Source organism: Seriola aureovittata, chromosome 1, assembly GCF_021018895.1.
Source record: "Seriola aureovittata isolate HTS-2021-v1 ecotype China chromosome 1, ASM2101889v1, whole genome shotgun sequence".
Taxonomy (NCBI): domain Eukaryota; kingdom Metazoa; phylum Chordata; class Actinopteri; order Carangiformes; family Carangidae; genus Seriola; species Seriola aureovittata.
Window position 1 is genome coordinate 1845058 of NC_079364.1, and position 21780 is coordinate 1866837.

General features: G+C 40.7%; 1 protein-coding gene across 1 annotated transcript; it reads left to right on the top strand.

Annotated features, from left to right (window-relative positions):
• Window positions 1–4276: 4276 nt before the first annotated feature.
• Window positions 4277–20504, top strand: si:ch211-71n6.4 (para-nitrobenzyl esterase). The gene is made up of 10 exons (XM_056376728.1): window positions 4277–4403; window positions 5781–6051; window positions 8129–8549; window positions 10918–11025; window positions 12272–12468; window positions 14043–14242; window positions 14332–14390; window positions 15999–16166; window positions 17214–17441; window positions 18479–20504. Exons 2-10 carry the CDS (start codon window positions 5788–5790, stop codon window positions 18619–18621), a joined length of 1788 nt encoding a protein of 595 aa, XP_056232703.1. The 5' UTR covers window positions 4277–4403; window positions 5781–5787; the 3' UTR covers window positions 18622–20504.
• The last annotated feature ends 1276 nt before the right edge of the window (window positions 20505–21780 follow it).

A 21780-nucleotide genomic window follows, 5' to 3' on the forward strand; every position in this document is an offset into this window, starting at 1 on the left:
CAAATATACTGGTACTAAGCTCTTGCATATACATGCATACTAGCATGCATATACTGTACATGCATGTATACATACAGTTATGCATGTGTAGGGCAGTAGGCTAAATGAGCCACTGTGTGTGGCAGTTGCAATGTTTATTCCCAGGTGAATCCCGGTTTTGGTGTTGTTTGACCGCTGTGGGACACCGTAGTTTTGAGGTGCGTTCCGTACGGGACGCCATTTTGGTTCAATGTTTTGTTCTCTCACGATACAAGGTAAGCAGTGCTAACAACAGCCTGTATCATCTTAAAATAGCTTCATTTAAATCACACGTCCGGTCTTTCTGTTAAAACTGTGTGTAAACAACATGTTAGTTAACAGTTTGTCATGGGTCTGAGACGTAAGCAGTTGTAGTTTCTGTCTTAAGGTGGATCGTAATATTAGCTAGCCGGCTAGCTTCCTGTGCCTCACGGTGGTGGATGTCTGACCTGGATGGTTGGGTGGTGCTGTGGACGGGACACTGCTCCAGACCAGAGTGGTGACTACACAGAGGGACATCTGCATTACAGCCAAAGAGGAACATTTGAGAATTAATTTATTTTTCAATCCCTTTGCCTCCACCTGTATCTTTACTCCTTCTTCTGTTTATTGGTGGTTGGTGTGCCACCTAGTGGTGGCAACTTTCAGTTAAAGTGTGGTGCCTTCCGGATACATGGATACGCTCACTCATATACCCTCATACACATATTCTCACATTATGCATGCATATCTATGTATGTTTTTATCAATATATATATATATATATATCGCATATGCATGTATATACATGTATATGTGTGTACTTTATGTATGTATCTGCATGGTAGCATGCATGTATGTGCAAGTGCCTAGTACTAATATATATGTATGTGAAGTATTCAGTTTTGGCCTAGGTGCCTTCTCATACATGATTGTATTTTAAATTCTGAGCATAGATTTATAGTAATTACTCTAAAAGCAATCAAAATGTTTTCTATGCATCAAATGTGTTAATATCAGTCAAGTTAGGCTCAATGTCTTTGTTTTAACTTGAGTGTGAGTAATCAATATGTAATGTGGGCGAAGAACACGGTAATGGAAAATGATTTTGGAAAAACGCTTTATTGATTTTGAAGAAATAAAAACTCCCCCGACATGCTCCAATAAAAAAAAAAACCTCAAGCCTTAGTTAGCTTTACTTTTAAATGTCACATTTTGGCGTTTATGCTTGAACAAATTAATCTTTGAGTTTGACCCATGGCCCTTTGCTGCATCTCATCCCCTCTCTCTCCCCAACTTTCCTGTCACTCTCTCTCTGTCCCTATCTAAATAAATGCAAAAACTGCCCAAAAAATAACTTGAAAAAGAAAGAAAAACAGTGTCTTTCACAGTGTCTTTGAGCTCCCTCACCTCTGATATCATCTGTTCAGTTCTATTCACAAAGTCTTGTTTTTCTTACAGAAGTTAGGTTTTAATGGATGATTGATAAATCTTATGTTCTTAAGTCCTTTGAGTGCTTCAAAAACATTTCACAGTCAAAAGAAAATGTCCTTATTTGCCCTGCAATGGAAAGTCATTTTATTTGGTACATTTATTAGGGACGCCAGAATCCACCCCAGGCCAGAACCACATTGAGGTCCCCACAACCATCAACCATCATACGTATATGGGCTCGAATTAGGGTCAAAATGATTTTGAACTTGTACATGTTCACAAATAATTCCAATCTTTGTAGTTGTAAATCAACCTTTGTAAACCTGTTAAATAAATCTGCTAGAAATTCAAGTTGTGCCCGTGTCAAAGAGACTTGTATTTGTTAAAAAAAAGACTGTGAATCAAAGGTATGAACAAAGCATCAATGTTGAGGTTACACAAAAACATAAAAAAGACATGTCTGTGTACTCAAAGGTTTCCACAGTGTGTGACACTGTGTGGCTCAAATTAGAGTCAAAAGGATTTTTTACTTTTAAAGTGATTTTCACAAATAATTCCAAATGTAGTTGTGAATCAAACTTCGTAACCTGTAAAATAAATCTGCAGGAGAAATTCCAGTTGGTGTGTGTGAAGAGGTTTGTATTTGTTAAAAAGGACAATGCGATTAAAATCTGAAAAAATGACATTAGTTGTGAGTTAACACAAAGATCCTGAAAGAAGTGCTTTTGTCAACGTCTGTACACTGATAAAGAGAAAATTAAAGTAATCCTTTCAGGATATGCTGTGGATATGAAGGCAACAGAACCACCTGCCCTCTGATCCGACTGTCGTTGTCCAGTTAGAGTCGGGTTTAAAAATAGGGTCAAAATGGTTTGCAGTATTTTATTGTCTTTGGGGGTAATTTGCAACACATTACAACAGAACTGCATTGTAAACTAAAGTGAAATCCAGCAGCATATTGTGGTGGATTTTACAGTTTTGAGCTTTGGTCAGTAAAGTGATACGTCAGAGTTGTTACTAGTGGTTCCTCATTACTTCATAATTATGTCAATGAGTTCCTTCACAACAAATCAGAGACAGCAAGTTTCCAAACAAGTATTTTAATTATAATATTCAAGCCACATATTATACATATTCATATATGTATGTGTGTGTGTGTATATATATATACATATATATATATATATATGTATATGGCCGGGCGCATTCTTTATTGATGTATATATAAAGTGACATGTTTTATGTGTGTGATGTTCTAATGAAAGTTGATTGTATACAATAATAATGACAATTATAGTAACGATAATAATTGTAAAAATATCAATAATGATGATATTGATAACAATTATAATGCTAACAATGACATAATAATTGCAATAAATGATAATGATAATGAGAGAAATGTGTGCACGTACAATATATAAAGCTGCCCCCCATTCATTTGCGCTCATGACTACTAGCTTGCATTGTACATTGATTAATGAATTAAACAATTTCAACATTAGAATAATAAATAGGAAAATTTAAAGAATAAATAAATAAATAAAGTATGAATACTTTCTAAATGCATTGTATGTCTGGGCGCATGGCCCGGTTCAGGGCAAGCTAGCTGCCTCCCCGGCATTAGCATTAGCATTGATGAATGAATTTAATGATTGCATTAGATCACACATAACAAGTGGGGGGTGCTTGTTAGCATTAGCAGCTAGCTTTCTGGCATTGTTCATTAATGAATTTAATGATTTCATTTTAAGATTGCAAAATAACAAGCCGCCGCTCCACAGAGCAGCAGTTGTTGAGGAGACAAGGCCTCCAACATATCACATCACAACTGGACACGTCGGTGCTGCCAGAGTCACAGACTGTGAGTGGTGATAAGAGAATCAACGAGGTTACACGTCACCAGTATCTACATGAGGACGTTGTGTCCCTGCAGACAGCTGAATGAGACAGTTTTAAGACAAAACTCACAGCACGTAAAAAAAAAACAATAAAACTGCAATTCACAACTGATAAAAAAAGACAGACATTGTGAGAAATGACCCGAACTCTTTTAGTTTATATTTGTTGCTCCTTTGTTTTAAATTTGTGTTTTATCCTGTTGATTCTGCTTTTTCTGTTGTTGAAGTATTTAACAGGCAGAAAACCTTTGGAAATGTAGTGTTATTCCATCAGAGAACTGTGCGGCTGCAATCAATAATTATTTTCATAATCAATAGCCTACCTCTGACAATTACTTTCCATAATAATTGATTGATTTTATTTTTCAGTGTATAATTTTCAGGAAATTGTGAAAAATGTCTGTCATTATCCCCTGAAGCCCAAATTAACGTTATTGTCAATTCAGATTGTATTTATTTATCCCAAACATCCCTGAAGTCAAACCTTTCTTGACTTCCTCCGGTGAGGGTTAGAGGCTTTTATGATGATATTGGTAACACTTCATTTTGATTTACAGTGTAATTGTATTGTATGAATCAGGTACTAATAAACTTATGGACATGTTGGAGGAGAAATAAGTATTTTAGTGAATCCTGTATAACACACCTGTAAAACTAAGCTAATCTCTTTTATTGTATTTTCTCCTACACACCACAATAATGTTTGTTAATACACATACATGAAACTACAATTTGTAATTTGTATTACACAGCAATGTCCATGGGCTTCAATATAATGTACAATCTATATTATAGAGTTTATGTGATCTACTATCAGTTAATTAATTGATTAATCAACTAATAATTTGAGCCCAGCTCCTGGTTGGTTTCTGGAGTAAACACATGGAGATATAAACTGTAAGTGTTTTCCTGTCAGTCCTCAGTGTACTGTCTCTTTAAAAGTCAAAAACAGAGAGAAAGGACATGCGCGCTCCACCCAGAGCAAAAAAAGAAAAAGAAAAGAAAACTAAAGCCTAAACTTGAGTGTTTGGACTTTTCTCCTGCATGAGTTGTGTGTGTGTGTCGGACATGGTGAGTAGTGAAACATCGTGTTTGTCATGTGTTCGCTCTCAGATCAGAGTCACAGTGAGGAGAGTCTGAGGGAGTTTATCTGAAAAAGAAAAAGAAAAGGAAACGGCAAGAAAGTGAGAGGAAAACATGGAGGGATCCAACAAAACAACTGGGAGTCACTTCACATGTCAACACGTTAAATCTACGATCTTCATCCGCTTCTTCTTTTATTTTAAAGCTGCACATTTGTCTGTTAAAACGACAGACTTTGAATATTTAGACGCTGCTGAACGTTTGACTCCAAAACTGAATATATTTAGTATTTTACCAAGTATTTCTATCATTATTATTATTATGATTATGATTATTATGATGATTATTATTATAATATTTGTTAAAAACTGAGCTGCATTAATTCCCTCTGCTGAACACTGAACCTCTGGGTGGGTTTTCCTGATATATCCGCTGATTGTTCCGCACTTTTTTTCCCTCTTCCTTTGTGTTTGCGTGTTGCCTGAACCTGAACTCCACTCACCTTATTTACTGTTTGTTGTTTATAATGAAGACAGAGTCTGAAATATCACGACAGGCTTCATGCGCCTGTCAGGACAGATTTAACTAATTTAATGACATAAATACAGACAGGAAAATGACATGCACGTGCAGAAATACTGTAGCACACCATGTCAGAGAAAGGAAAAACACATTAATCACATTACAGGAAGTTTTCAGATCCTTTAATGAAGTAAAGATGCAGGTAAAGTAAAAAGACACTGAATTACATCAAAAGCGTCATAAAAAACAACAACTAAAGTATGAATGACTCCTGGTAATGTCTTATTATATCAGTAACCACTTTATTAGGTACACCTGTTCAATCGAATGCAATACAACACATCATCCTTTTTTGTTTTTGTTGACGCTGTCAGAAAGATGTTCATGTTTATTCTTCAGGTGGCAGTGGATGTTGTTGTACTGGACTACATTATATTGAAAGGTGTTTTTTGATCAGTTTGTCGTGTGTTTGAGTCTTTGTGTCTCGCACTTCCTCTCACTCTGGAAACAATAGATTAGAGCGAATGAGAAATGAAAGTGTGGTCCTCAGCAGGATTAGACTCTCTGCTCCTTCCTGACTCAGAGACCAGTAACGGACGAACACCAGGCGTCCACTCTGACCTCTGTCTGAGAGGCAGGTTATGAAACGGTGTGCAAACACGCACACACCTTTCTGTTAATGCTGAACAGGTCTTTGGAATCCACTTGTCAACACATGTGTTTTATTTTCTGCAGCCGAGCATGTGGAGCTCCACTGTGCACCTGTCGGCCACAGTAAACCTGATCTGATCTGAGGTGAGCTCTTCTGTTCACCTGTTGCTGTTGTTTTTCTTTCTGTCCCAGAGCGAAGATGAATGAGGACGCATTCGAGGTCCCGGAGAGGACCGAGTACCGCTACCTGGTCCAGGAGGAGGACGAGGAGGAGGTGCAGTACGCCCGTCACAGACACTACATCAGCCCCTTCCTGGTGCTCTCCAGACGCTGCATCTTCTTCATCTGCGTCGGCGTGCTCTCCCTGCTCGCCCTCGCCACCTACCTGGGCTACGTGGCCCAGACGCTGCCGCCGGGCGTCGCCCAGGTGGCGACGGACTGTGGAGAGTACAGAGGAAGACACGTGAGTTTCGACTCTAGACAACTTTCTCATCCCATCCCATATTCCACACACTCTTCCTTGTCAAAACCTGGCGCCTACATTACCCACAATGCAACTCAACCTCTGATAGTTTGGTGGTAGATTGGGGTGGCAGCTGATGTAGAGATGAAGGGGGGGGGGCTTCACTTCTTTCTAACTCCACACCCCCAGATGTTTTTGTTTTACTTTTTAAGACCTGTAGTCACCTGTCCCACGCTGACTCAGGTGACATCACCTGAGGACATTTAACAGAATCAACATATCTCAGTGGTAAATTATCTGCCACTTTCAATCTCAGTGTTGCTCATTTTTCAAGCCAAATTCTTAATTCTTTCTGCTTCACTTTTCAATCACAGTAAACGTCTTCTGTTTCGTATAGAAAACCGTGACCTCAACACGTTTGTCTTTTTACTGAAAACATTTTATTCTCAGAAAAGTGCAGTTTTCTTTTTAAACCTGAGTTTAACTTGTGACCTCTGAGCACATCTAGTTCCTTGTTTTAAAGCCTCTTTGGTTTTCACTTCCCTAACAACATGTCATAGATATTATTTATGAATTTAAGTTCTTGCAGAAACGATAATAAAGCAGAGCTTGTAATGAAACTCCTTTGGCACTGAGCTGCCGCAGGAGTGAATTCAGCATGAAGCAGATTCATATCATCACTTTACATTTAGTGTTTCTTATAATTCCCACACTGTCTGTATTTTTCCTTCATGGTGTTTCCCTTTAAGGAAGCTCCAGTTACTGTTGCACAACATGTTTATCACAGAGTCAAAACACAGAAGAAACCACTTCACACAGAGAACAGCAGACACAAACCAGTTTCACAGTCACACACATCAGTTCATTTATTTATTTATTTAATAGGAAAAATGAACTTTAACTTAGTTTCAAAACAAGGCATAAAACTAATGTTTTGCACAAAGAGTTTTTAGTGTGTTTATGTAGTAAACGTTTAGTGTTTATGTATAATGTCATTAAAACAGTCAATTGCAAAAAAGTAAAATACAAAATCTAAAATACAACAGTTTGAAATCATTTGAATGTTCACCTGTTTAAGTGTGTTGGACAGTTGATGAGGTGACACATCCAAAGCTTTCATGACTCTACAGAAGCGCTGCAATGATTCATCAATCAGACAAAAACATGTTAATAATCCTCAAAGTAAATAAGTCCTAAAAATGCCGCTCACAGATTCCAGCTTCTCAGATTGTAAACTCAATGTCTTGAGTTTTGGACATTTGAAAAAACTTCCAATGAGCATTGAGCAGATAGGTTCATAGATAATTTATTCAAAGCAGCTAAAAGTGATATTTGTATAATAACTCTGAATCAAATGACATGAAATAATTAAAGGAATAATCAGCTGAATCTGCAGCTCCCTCAGCTTTACAGAGTTTTACAGTGACTCTCAGCTCATTGTTTATCTGTCCGGACACAACGTCACTGCTCTGCTTCACTCTCATCCAGCTGTGTTCAGATAAACATCTGTAAAAACACACACTGTCCTCTACCTGCTCAGCAGCAAACCGCAGACACACTCAGTCAGAGAGCAGCTGGTGAACAGAGTAAAGAGCCAGATGTTTCCCTCAGCAGCTGGTGGAAACCAAACATGGAGCTAAAAGAGAGAGAGAGGGAGAGAGAGGTGGAAACAAACACCACAACACATGAAAACCTTTTTGCTTAAAACATGATGATTTGATGTTTGATTCTAACAAGAGGCAAAAAAACGAAGTTATTTATTTAGGTTTAATTGTTAGTTTCTGGTTAATAACAGATTAGAGTTAAATGGACTGTTGCAGAGCTGCAGCAGAGGTTTGTTGTATCCTCTCTTCACATTGTGTTCTTGTCACTGTGTTTAATGTAAACTGTGTCAGCAGGACAAAGTGAACCCTCTCTGTCTGCTGGTGTTTTCACTGTCATTCTGCAGTGGAAAGAAGAAGCCTGAAAGTAGAGTTGTTGTTGATTGGTTGATGATGTCAAACACCAGGCCTGTTTCACATTAACATCTGCTCCGTCTGGTTCCTTTAAAGTCACTTTTTTAATCCTTCCTCCTCAGAAAAATGGCGCCTACTCCTTTAAGGGCATGGCCTACGCCGCTCCGCCCCTTGGAAACCTGCGCTGGGCTCCTCCGGCTGACCCGGTGTGCAAGAGTGGGGTGAAGGACGCGGGCCGCTTCCGCAGCATGTGCCCTCAGGTGCGTCCCATGTCGAGCGCGGGGAAGGTGATGGGCCAGGAGGATTGCCTCTTCGTCAACGTGTGGACGCCCACGCTGCGCCCCGACGCCAAGCTGCCCGTCATGGTCTGGATCCACGGAGGATACCTGCACATGCTCAGCGGGGGAGAGCCGGGCTACTCGCCCACAGAGAAGCTCGCCGCAGACACGGGGATGGTTTACGTCAGCTTCAACTACAGACTCAACGCCTTCGGCTTCCTGGCGCTGGAGATGCTGAGAGAAGGTTCTCCGAGAAACACCTCAGGTCAGTCGGCGACACAAACACACGAGGTAAACCGGCTGTTTGGTTCAGTGTTCGTGACAGAGGAAACATCTGAAACATCTGGATAGAGCAGCATCAATCAGCATCAACAGCTGATGTGACGTTTGTGGTAGACACAGTAACAGTCTATATACAGTGCATGCAAGGCAGTATGTAGCATTTGCTAATTAGCACTAACAGCGGGAACACACTGCCTGCGTTGCGTGTGCGTAGCATATCTGTTTCTGCTGGGAGACGCGTCACGTGAAAAATGGGTGAGATGCTGAATCTGTAGATCATGACACGCAGCCGTGAGTGTCTTCTCTATCCTGTTAACATGTGCGCCAAAATGAAGCCGCGACGCACACACCACGCAGCCACTGTGTTCCTGGCCTAACTGTCCAGCTGAGTCTGGAGGGAGTGTCATTAGTTTGGCAGGTATTTGGTCATAAACCAGAGAATTTAAGGGATCATCAAAGCAGTTACAGCATGAAAGTCAAAGTCCATGGAAATCTATCTTTCAGTGCACAAGTGAAAACTTTGACTTGCTGGTGGCACAACGTCGGATCACCAAGCTAATGAGGATTCAAGCTCTGGGGACCATGAATGTTGGTAACAGTTAGGGCTGGGTATTGTCAGAGATTTCCTGAATCCATTCATTCAGAGATATTTCAGTTACACGCCAGTTTTTCTTTGATCAGAATGAGAGTCAGTGAGGTCAGTAATAACCTGGTGAACCAACAGATAAACACGACTTCTTCTTCTTTTGGTTTCTTTGTGCACATCTTACATTTGACTTTTTTTTTTCTTCACTGTCTTCATGCTTTTTAAATTTGAAATGCAAACACACATTTGTCTTTAAACCTGTGCCTCCAGTGGAGCCGCGTCGGCCATGTTTTTGTCTGTCACGTCATGTGACCAGATCTCTGGTTACAGCGTCACACGTTCACAGGAGACTGTAAAAGACGGATATTAAAAGTTTTATATCTGGATTTTATGATTATTCAAACAGATCGATTACAGCCGCAGTAATAGATATTTCAGTCAGAACAAGTCAGTATCAGTCTGCATTAGAATATTTTATTGATCCTAGGGGGAAATTAGATTTTGTTGCAGTTGCTCGCTCAGCAAAGAAAGAATAGATATAGTTATGTAATAGGTAAAGGTAAAGATACAATCATAAAATATAAAAATATATACTTATACTATAAATATAAATAAAAAATAGAATATGTAAGGCTATGAATATAAATTGCACTGTTCGAATAATTTAATAAGTATAAATAAAGAAATGATGATGTGGCGTCAGACGCTCTGAGGGACATGTTGTATAGCTCGATGGCCACAGGCAGGAACGACTTCCTGTGACACTCTCTCTCTATGTAAAAGAAAAGACACTTGATTTTTAGTGTGTCATTGTGAAATTTAATGGCAGATTGACTGTTACATACATTCCTGTTTGTGCTAAAGTAGCACATGAATGCTAAATGCTCAGTCAGCTTGCAGCTCATTTTCATGTTTGTAATTTGGTGCCACCGGAGGTCAAAGGGCGGCGTTTTCACTGGACTAAATTAGCTGAAACAAAGTGCATTAAAACGCAGCAGAGTTTGAACAAACAGCTTTTTACACGCTCGGTTAAAAAACACAAATGAGGATCAGGGAATTGGAGAAGTGTGTGATCGTCGCCGTGCAGCCGCAGGAAGCTTTAAAAGCCTAAATGAGATCAGTGTGGTGCATCACATTGTGTTAAAGAAGTGATAATGGGTGTGTGTCACTTAAAGCAGAGTCCTGAAATATTCATGGTGTTTGCATTGTGCTCAGTTTGAATGCTGAACAGTCCATCCCTTTTCCATTAAGATGTGAATGTTTCATGAATGTTAATGTCGTCTGGATAAATGAAGCTAATTCCTCTCTTCACGCTAACACGTTAACGCTGTGGGACACAGATCGCTGCATTGCGAGTCAAGCTGGATGATTTCTGTTACGTAATCCACAAAAAAAAAAAACTCTGCTGTGACCTTGATGTGAAGTGACCCGTTAAATGAGAGAGAGCCTCACATGACATGATGGCGTGATGACAGGGGCGCACGAGTCCTCTTCATCTTCTAGGAGCCGCTTCTTTCTCCCGCTCTCACGTTTCTAATTTTGAATCCTCCTAATTCCATGCCCCATTTCCTTCCTCGCTCCCTCCGCTTGAAAAGAGTTAAATTTAGTTCAGGCTGCCAGAACGCCACAGCCGGCCGCTTTTTGTTTCCAACGGAGAAATTGGGACGCCGGAAACAAGGCCACATCAAAGCAGGTTCTCGTTGCTAATTGATCCCTCCCTCCCCCAACCCCCCCACCCCCACTCCTCACTCCTTCTCCTCTGCAGGGAATTATGGCTTCCTGGACCAGATCGCAGCTCTGAAGTGGGTCCAGAGGAACATCCACTTGTTCGGAGGAGATCCAGGGAAAGTCACCATCTTTGGACAGAGCTCAGGTACGGAAACAGGAAGTTGCTGTGACTACATGGTGAGTCTCACAGACAAACTTTTCAAAGTGTGTGTCTACACTGTGAAGACGCTGGAAAGAGTCACAGCAGAAACCGGCAGAATGAGATTCCTTCATGTTTTCACCTGGTTTTCAAGCCGGGACACGTGTTAGACAACATACGTTTATTTAAGAGGCAGAAAATAGAAAGAAAGAGAAACTGTTCAGAAAAATAAAACAATGTCAAAGTTCATAACATGAAGAAATTATTAGAATGAATTTAAGAAAATATAATTATTAAAAAAAATATATATATATATATATATATATATATATATACACACACACACACACACACACACACACACACACACACATAAAGCTGCAGTAGAGAAATGTCAGATACTGTTTGTTTGAATTCAGAGCAATTTTTATTTCATTATTAATTTATTTTAGGGTTCTGTATTTTCTTCTTCTTCTGTGTTTTATTTGAAGTGTTGATCCATCAGAAGATATAAAAACCATCTCAGTGTAGTTTTACATCTCCTCTCTCAGGCTTCTCTCTGCAGCTCTAGTAACAACAGGTCGGTGAGCCAATCAGAAGAGAGGAGGCTCTGAGCCTCTCTTCTGATTGGCTCACTGTTTTCTGAGTGATCAAATAAGAATAAAGCAGATTTCAGGTAAAAACACTCAGAGAAACCAAATCCTGCAAGGTTTGGATGGTGGGTCCAGGTGGGCGGGGCTTGGTGACTGCTTTGTTGTGACATCACAAAGTTCCAGAAGTCCTGACGGCTGGTTTTAAGGCTCAGTTTCTGAATACAGGCTGTGTGCATTTCTCTGTGGACTGAGGCTTTGATACTTTCACAGTATTAATATAGAAGCTAGAGCTGATCTATAATCACACTACACATGGACACACACCTTTACACTGGAGGAGCTTTAAAGGTTTAAAAATTGGTATCAGCAATTAGTCAATAATTGTTTTTATGTATTATTATAGTGATTAATCATTTAAGTCATTTTTAAATCAAAAATGAAAAACATCTGATGGTTCCAGGTTCTTGAAGTATTTGCTGCTTTTCATAGAATAAAACCAAAGAATTAATCAAGAAAATAATCTCTAATGAAAATATGAATTAGTTGCAACCTGAATAGAGTTAACTACATTTTACAGAGTCATACGTTAGATCATCAGCGACACACAGACTGGGTTCTTCAGTGATCTTCAGTCACACGTTTCTCCTGTTGTGGTGCAGGTGGGACGTCGGTGTGGACCCTGATGATGTCCCCGCTGGCGAAGGGCCTCTTCCACGCGGCGGTGGACATGAGCGGCTCGTACGTCTACAACGCGACGCTGGCGCAGGCCGAGTCCAGCAACCTGGTGTTCCTGAAGAAGACGGGCTGCAGCGACGCGACCTGCCTCCGGCGTCTTCCTGTCTCACAGGTGCTGCAGGTGGGAAACACACAACGTCTCCACTTCCTCCTCAAGTCTCGCAACTTTTGTGGGAGTTTTCCTGTTAAATCTGAACAAAGGAATCATTTCTGTTGAAGCAGAGAAAAATCTAATAACAGTAAAATACAGTCGAGCAGTTCCTCCTTTTAATATTTGGAGATTTCATGAAATATCTGATTCATCGCTCGTGACACGATTTTCAAATTGCTCTTTCATTTTGATGGATTATAATGTCCCATCCAGGTATTAGCGCTCCTGAGAGTTTCTAATTTTACTGTGAAAGTTAATGAAGAAATTGGACGCTGAACATAATGGAAAAATTTTTATTTCATACTTTTTTATTTTTCCTGTGAATCTTCCGCAGACGTGATTGAAGACAGGTATTTCCACACCTTAACTCTGAGACGCCATTAAGATTTTTTTTTTTTTAAAAAGAGAAGAAGAACGAGTCGTTTTCTGTTCAACACGTCTGACTGTAGCTCTGAGATGAAGAATGAATAATATATGTGATGAGATGAAATAACAGGCAGTAAAAAGGATGACGCCTGAACTTTCATAAGTGCAGCAGTCGTCACACTGTCTATTGCTGTTATTACTTTTATTAAATGTCACTTTACAATTTTCCAGCTGCCACTCAGGATTATTTTATATTTATTTACATTTTTCTTCAGCTTTTTCCTTTATTTGTTCTGTAAATTTGAGTGAGATTTATTTTGTAATTCAGCATTTTTGACGATTAATTCTTGATTTAAATGCAGTGATATGTTCAGTTTTAAAGCCACATGTGTGTTTGAAAAAACCCTCCTCCAGTCCTGTGTGTGTGTCAGAGCCTGACAGGTCGGATTCCTCTGAGACGCCACCAGACGTGGATTAATCCGCCTCTGAAAATAGTCCCCAACAAGCTTCACAGAGACCAGGTGTCTGCTGCAGAGACGGGTGTAGCTTAGTTCCCAAAATTCCTTCTTAACATAAACCTCATACTGTAAAAACTTGTATCTGCTGCTGATACAACTGGAAAATCACAGGAATAAACATCAAATCAGCCGAATCAACATGATTTAATATCATTTCTGTTTCCTTCTCTCAGCACTTTTATTCTAAAGTTTTATAGATCTTTTTTTTTTTTTTTATATTACAGATCAGATTTTATAAAACATGATGAGCTTAAAATCAATAGCGCCAAATATTTTTGGCTCGTTCAGTAAAGCAGTTCCTGGTTGGAGCCTCGTGTCACACGTCAGGTGTGTCGTTAGCAGATCATCCAGAGTGTGATTTCTCACCTGAACCTCGCAGGTGCTTCAGAGCCCAGGAGGAAAAATGATTCAGTATTTCACGGAGAAAGAGAGAGAGAGAATATCCTGCAGCTGAAAAGAGATTCGTGTATCAGAACTTTCATTTCAGTAAAATGCAGCTGCAGCGTCGATGAGTCATGATTAATAATGTAATAATATCATATTTAATCATTTATCAGCACATTTTACTGCAGAACAAGAACGAGTTTTGATACTTTAAGAACATTTTGCTGCTGATACTGAACTTAAATAAGGGATGTGATTATTACCCCCCCCCCCCAGGCTGTGCCCTGGCAGGACTACCCCTCCTGGGCAGCAGATGACGCGACAGATCTCCCCACCAGAGGGCGCTTCGTCGGCCCCGTGGCGGTGGTGGACGGCTTCGTCCTGGAAGCTCCGCCTTTTGAGGTGTGGGAGAAGAAAGGAGACCACAGCGATGTCCCGTTCGTCGTCGGGACGACGGAGCAGGAGGCGGACTTCAGGTGAGAGCTCACCTGGCTCAGGTTCATCGCCGTCATCGGCTCGTCCTGTGATCAAACTGTGACTCGGTGCTTGTGTGTCTCCTCCACAGTCCTCCGGCTGGAAACATCTCCATGTGGACCTGGGGGGACTACCGGTGGTTCGTGACAGGTAACGGCTGCTGTGTGGATGTTAGTGACCCTGATGATGATGATGATGATGATGATGATGATGGTGGTGATGGTGATGATGATGATGTTGGTGGTGGTGATGGTGATGATGATGATGATGTTGGTGGTGGTGATGGTGATGATGATGATGATGTTGGTGGTGGTGTGGAGGAGAGCCTGACTCTTATATGGATGATGTTTGAACTGTCACACCACAGATTTCAGTTTGAAGAAACTTTCAGCAGAAGAAAAAATCCTTTGTGAATTCTGCAGCTTTTTCTCCACTAAACTTTCTGACTGTCCTCCTTTCACCTTTCACCCCGGCTCCGCCATCAAATCAGATCAGATCAAATCAAATCAGATCAAATCAAATCAAATCAGATCAAATCAGATCAGATCAAATCAAATCAGATCAAATCAAATCAAATCAGATCAAATCAAATCAAATCAAATCAAATCAGATCAAATCAAATCAAATTTATTCATAAAGCACATTTAAAAACAGCTGACACATCACCAGGGAAACACAAACGACACAGAGAAACAACATCAACAGACAATAAAACCCCCCCCCCCCCCAGATTCCTGTCTATCTCTCACTGTACTGTCAGAATAAGGGCAAAAATGCCCAAAAATATAACTTTAATTTAAAAAAAGAATAAAAGGTGTGTGATGCAGCTGCTCCATTAGCGGCTTTAAAAACAAACAATAGAACCTTAAATGCAGAGAGAGGAGTAATGTCAATCAGTCCAGTCCTTAAAACACACATCTGTCCCCAACATGTGGCACCATTAAATACTGAGATAAACAATCTTAAAACACACAAAATACACTCGTTTACATATAAACCCAGAAGAACCGGACCAGCTTCAATAATGTCTCAGCGTTTGGATTACCTGTAAGATATAACACGTCAGATCAGGAGCAGTTAGCGTGTGTAGCATGTCACGCTAGCTGACGTGCACAGCAGGTCACTGAATGTTTGATGAAGAGTGAGCTGAGGTTCAGCTTGTTGAAATTTTCATGGGAATAGTTTTTCTCACGAGTCTCAGCGGCGGCTCGACTCGGCGTCAGTGACAGTAAAGACCTCGCTGTGTTTTCTGATGCTGGTTGACGTCGAGGTCGTTTCTGTCAACGACGGGAAGATTAACACGTTTATTAAAAAGTCTGGTTCTGTAATTAGTTCAGTGGTTAGAAAGTGATTTAGAGAGTTTGTTTTTAGTGATGTGAAAAGACGGATTTATTTGTAAAGTTCCTCTCAACCACCAGGTAAAACACTGTTTTAAAAAGACGAAAACAGCTTTTAATGTGAAGTAAATAAAATTTAAGATAAAACAGATAAAACATGAGTATAGGGATGAAGATTTCAAGTAATCCCCTTAATTAGTTATTACACATATTAACAATCAACAGTTTTTGAGTTAAAAATGTTAAATTACAAGACAAAGTGAGAAGAATCCAAGTAATTAAGATATCAGAGCGACGTTTTAAATATGTAATAAACACCCAGGCTTCGTTAGAGGAGATAAATGAGAGTCAGCAGGTTTGATTAGACAACAATCATGTGATCAGATCTGTCCGGTTTCTGTATCTTCTCTTTCCCCCTCAGAGAAACTCCGGTCCTTCAGCGAGAATCTGACCACGGCGGCGTTGAACCTGTATCCGAGCTCGGCCCGATGTCCCACCAGAGACCGCTGTCCGGAGAGAGTGTACACCACCATGGTGTCCGACATCAGGGTCACCTGTCCCAACAACGACCTGGCCAGGAGGGCCGCAGGTAAACTCAGGCCCTGCAGCGGCTCGTATTTCAGAGCATTAGCATGAGTGTTACAAATGCTTTTATTGTGAAAAACTAAGCTGGACCGATTCCTCTCTTGAGTTTCAGCTGCTGCAGCTCGTCACTGTTTCTCTGCCTCGTGGAGTTTTGTGCCTGAGGGGCCGTTAAAGTCACTGAGTGGTGAAGCTCTGAGTTAACTGACATTTAGCTGCTGTGAGAGGCAACCGCAAAGCATCATGGGTGTTTTTTTCTACACGGTTCATTGGGTTTTTTTAATTTATTTATTTATTTTTTTTATGTTGCACAGCCTGTTTTTCTGGAGCTGCATAACAACCAGTCCGGATGACGATGATGAATCAGGGATTTTGATCCTATCGTCATTTTTTCCAGCGAAAAACAAAAAAAACAGAAATATTCAGTTTATTCCTGAAGAATGAAACAGCTGCTCCTCTGTGTATTTAACACGTCTCTCTTAAAAAACATCATTAACACAGACAAAACTGAGTCCAGAAGAAACTATTAAAGACACATCAGTGTTGCTGGAAGTTTCCTTCGTGTCCCTCTGGAGAAGATCCGGTGAGCAGCTGTTTGAGGACGTTACTGAGGAGTTTTTAAAGTATATTTAAGTTTATATTTTGTTCTTAAAGGTTGATGTTGTCAGAGCGAGACGGAGCAGAGAAATCAGAGGATTAAAAAGACTGAGATAACATCAGATTTTTCCTTTAAGGCCTCTGTACATGAGTTCCTTTAGTTTCCCTCGAGAATATCGAGCATTCAAACATAAACAGCAGCTCGTTGTACGTTCACACAGCAACTTCTTTCATCAGTGGTTTTGAAATATTCTTCCTTTTATGAAACTTTTCTCCCCTGAAGAAACAGAGTCGTCTCGTCTTGAGGGTTTTATTTTATTTAATAATCTTGTCTAAAAGTTAAAAAAAAAAGGATTTGAAAAACTTGTGTGAATATTACAGATGTGCACCAGCTGTTGATGTCCCAGGTCCAATACGGTCACTCATCTGAATGTGATTAACCTCTCCGTGTCTGCAGCTGCTCTCGACAGCCCTGTGTATCGCTACGTGGTGACGCACACGCCGTCCGGACCGGTCAACGTGTCTGGAGACGTGCTGCCGTTCCCCAGCCGCTTCTCCTTCCACTGCCTGGACGCCGTGGCTTTCTTCGGCGGTCTGGAGTCCGTCCTGGGGAAGCCGCTCTCTGACCACGACAAGAGCTTCCAGGAGCTCGTCACACGTCACCTCGTCGGCTTCGCCAAAACAGGTGACGGTGCTTCATCCCGCTGAGCTTCAGCAGCATCAGACCTCCTGTAGCTGTGAAGTACAGGAAGTGATGATGCTTTGTTTTCCACTGCATGTGCAAATTAGTTTTCAAATGCTCCCTGGACCTCGCAGGTACGACCACAGGAGGTCGGTGTAGAGCGACTGAACGGCTTTCACAAACACGCCAAACTCCATTTTTAATTCTTGATATTTTAAAAGTTTCCTCGCTGAACGTCGGTCTCTCTTTTGATCTGGTCTTCATCTCGCCGTTACTCTTGAACTTGCTGCGCCTGATTCTGCTAGTTTGGCATTTTTCCTCTGACGTCACGCTGAGGGGGGGGGAAGCGTTGAACACTTTAATGTCTCTGAATAAATCTTGTAAATGGTCGAAAAACGTGACTTGGCTTCCAGGCTTAATGTGCTGGATCTGCAGTGATCTTTCAGAATCCGTTATCCGTCGTCTTTTCTGTTGCTCATCGGTCGGTTTGTCAGAATCTCTGTTGATATGACTTCAGTCAGAGGAAAATGGCCGCTGTGTGAATATGTACAGGCCAGCTGAACGTTTGAAGGGAAATCTGTTAAAACATCTTTACAAACAACAAATCGATTGATTATATATATTTATATTTGTCAGTTGAAAGGATTTCTTTGGACTTCATCCCTTTTGTGCAGGAGGAGGGCTGCAAAGGAAATATTATTTATAATGTTTTCCACCGTCCTTCATCCTTAATTTAATTCATTTGTTATTTAGTTAGTCTATAAAATATAAAAAATAATGTCAAAAGTTTTCTCATCGTAAGATTTAATTCGACATCCAGCCAAAAACAACATTTCATGCTGCAATTGATCTGAAATATAAAGAACAAACCCGATCAGGTTATTTACTGCAGGTTCATCAATCGATGACCAGAAGAAACAAAGAAAATCAGGCTCTTTGTTTCGGAGGCTGTTTTCAGATGATGATTCACAGAGAGAAGGCGGAGGTGTCAGAAGAATCGTCTGGTGCCAGAGTCTCACCTCCTCCTTTCTGTCGTACAGGTAAGATGGGGAGCGAGTGGCCCGAGTACCCAGCAGCCATTGCCCTCCTGTCCAACGAGCTGTCGTTGTCCCGGAACTACTCTGCTGCTCAGTGCGACCTGTGGAGGGAGAACGGCCTGTACGCCTACGCCTGGTCCAACTGAAGCGTCATCAACGTCTCCGCTTTGTGTCAACGCCGAGGTGAACTCACGTAGACCAGATCCTGTGTCACCCGGCTCAAATCCTGCAGGAGCCATCTTTAAAAAGTCTAAAAACCAGACAGGAAGTTGAACATTTTATTGGTTTCGGAGTTATTGTTTATTGTTTTGGAGTAAAAACTGTCATATTTGTGTTTCAATAACTCAGTAACTCGTGCTTTTGGTTTTATTTGTACAGACAGATTTAATTTTCTAAGGGAAAGTAAGTGAGAAGGTGTTTTTTGTTTATGTTGTAATTTGGGTGAATTGACCCTTTAACAGTCGGGCTGCTGAAGTCACCGGGAGTCTGTCGAAGGTGTGAAGGAAACGACTGACAGTGAATCACACGATGAAGAAGAGAAGAAGAAGAGATTATTCCTGTGTCGGGTCAGAGTGAAGTGAGTCTGTATGAAGATCTCCGTCCAGAATATTTAGATTTCTGAGTCGGCTGTTGAATATTTATCTCGTCATGTCTGGTATTCTCCCGCCTCGCAGGGATCTGCTTCAGGGATTCACACACTCTTTAAAAGTTCAAATCTTGTGTCTCAATCTCGAAGATTTCAGCTTCTGAGAAATTCTGAAATGATGTACTTTTATATTGGAGCGTTGCCTGACCCAAGATATTCAGTGTGATTAGATTAAATATAACTTCATTGAGGAACATGCACCAGAACCAGAACCAGAACCAGGTTTATTATCAAGCAGGTTTTCACATACGAGGAATTATCTTTGGTGTTTTGGTGCGAAACAATAAACAAGAAGAAGAAAAAAGAGCTGCAGGTCAGATACTTTAAATATGAACAGAAACATTTTACAATAAAATATTTACAATAAAAATGCGAAACCAGACAACGGTAGCTAATGATCCAAAACTCTTGAATTGAACCTGAAGCGGTCGGGGTTCCTGGGGGTCCAGGGTCCAGCAGGTAATCAGGTTTTATTGACGTAACTCGTGGCCCCTGTTGGTCCCTGAACCCTGTTGTGGGAGCTGCCTTCATGACCAGATGTTGAACCGACCCTGACTTAATATAATATACTAGATAATGAGGTAAATGTTGGACTGTTGACCTTCAGGTGCGTTTGTTTGACCTTTAAAGCACCTTAAACGTCGACAGGACGCGGCTTCACCTGGTTCCGGTCTCTGTTGAAATGTCGACTCAAAGTGTCTCTGACAGATTTTCTAATATTCTTGACATGGAAAAAAAAAAAGCAGTTGACTAAAAGAAAGAAGGTTAAACTTTAAGGAGTCATTGGGCCGAGCGCGGCGCAGCCTCGTCCTGTGGAGAATTCGACTCACGAGGAGCTAAAAACATGAGAAGAAGATTCAGTTTGATGCCTGGGAGAGTTGACGTGGATTTTTAAATTCAGGGAAATGAAGTGGGGGGGGGGGGGGGGGGGGGGGGGGGGGGGGTGTAAGCTTGATTTTTGTAGTATTTCTTTTTGTTTGTTTCTGTGGAGCCTGTGAACGTGTCGGTGAATCACAGTGTTTGTGTTGTGAAAGACTCATAACCTCAACGCTCGGCCGCTCAGTCTTTGCACTTTCCTGTGAACGTATGTTTTTGGTTTTTTTTACGTGAATATTTGATTGTAGTCAGTCGAACCAAGTTCATTCCACATGTTTATGAAGCTGCGTTTTAATTCACAAAAAAATTATTTTCCTTTTAAACTGACCACTGTCATTTTATCATCTGGTTGTTGTTAACAACTCGTGAGCTTTGCATTGTGTGTGTGTGTGTGTGTGTGTGTTTTTTAAAGGTTTGCAAACAGTAATTATCCTTGAATATCATGTTGTGTTGTGTGTTGATTCACTTTATCACTTTATATGTTCAATAAATTGACACCACATTAATTATTTGTATTTAATATTGAGTTTTTTTTCAAAGGAGGGAAAGATTTGTCTTCTAGATTTAGAATTGTAGATTAGCCAACATTCTGCTGCAATTATTTATTTTATTTAACCAGGTGAATCACGACGACTGTCAACAGCAAGAAAAACTCAAATAAACTAAAAACAAAGACGACAACACACACACAATAAATACACAACTCTTACACTGGTGTTCTCTGATCTAGGCGGTTGATTTCTATGTGTCAGCTTTATAATTATTATAACTTCAAAGGAGTTATCTGAAACTGGAGAAATGGAAATACTAATACTAGGATAAAATGAAGTAATGAATTAGTTTGAAAGAGGAATAATTAAGGTTGAGAATATAAAACACACATTAAATAATATGTAGTGTTCAGTTTGTCATGTGATCTGTCACTGTGAACTGATGTTTTTCCACCCAGCGTTTCTCCTTATTGGACGGCTGCGAAGCTGCTTAAGGTGCCTGCAAGAACCCGTCTTTGATGGTTCCTGGTGGGGTTCTTTAAGGCGGTGGTTCTCAAAGTGGAGTCCCCTGCAAAAAGAGGAATGATTGACTGTTTTGGTCGTGGGTTTAAAAACTCTGTGGTCTAATTTGTGTCAGTTTAAGGTCCTTGATGTGAAAAAGGTTTGAGAACCACTGCTATAAGGAGCCAGCGACAGAAATGGTTCTTTGAAGAACTTCTCTCTATAAGGTTCTATGTCGACTCCAAAGCTGCTGGAGTGTACTGTCCTCCTTTGTCCTGAGGTTATAAATGTTTACATCACGTGTCTCTTAAACTACAGCAGCGTGGTGGATCCTGATCCTCATGGGCCACTTGAAATTCTCAATAATAATATGACATCTTTTTACCAAAATTATTTTGCAAATGATTTGTCAGCCCATCTGCAGTATCACCACGACCCACCAGATGGCCCCAGAACCACAGCTTTGAATATTACTGACCTGAACATTGATATCTGGGTGGAAATCTCTCTTCATTTAAGTATTTTTACATTTTGTATAAAGTTAAAGTTTTGATCTTCCACCACACAAAATGAAAACAATGAGATGATCAATTTGTGGGTCTTGCTCTTGTATGGGGGGTGGGTGGGGGGTGCTTTACATGCCTGTGCCCACGTGCCCATTGTCTCATAATCCGTCCTTGTGTGTGGAGCATCCCTGCACTTCTCTCTCTCTCCAGCAGATGGCGGCAGAGGAAAACCCTGAGGTGTGTGTGTGTGTGTGTGTGTGTGTGTGTGTGTGTGTGTGTGTGTGT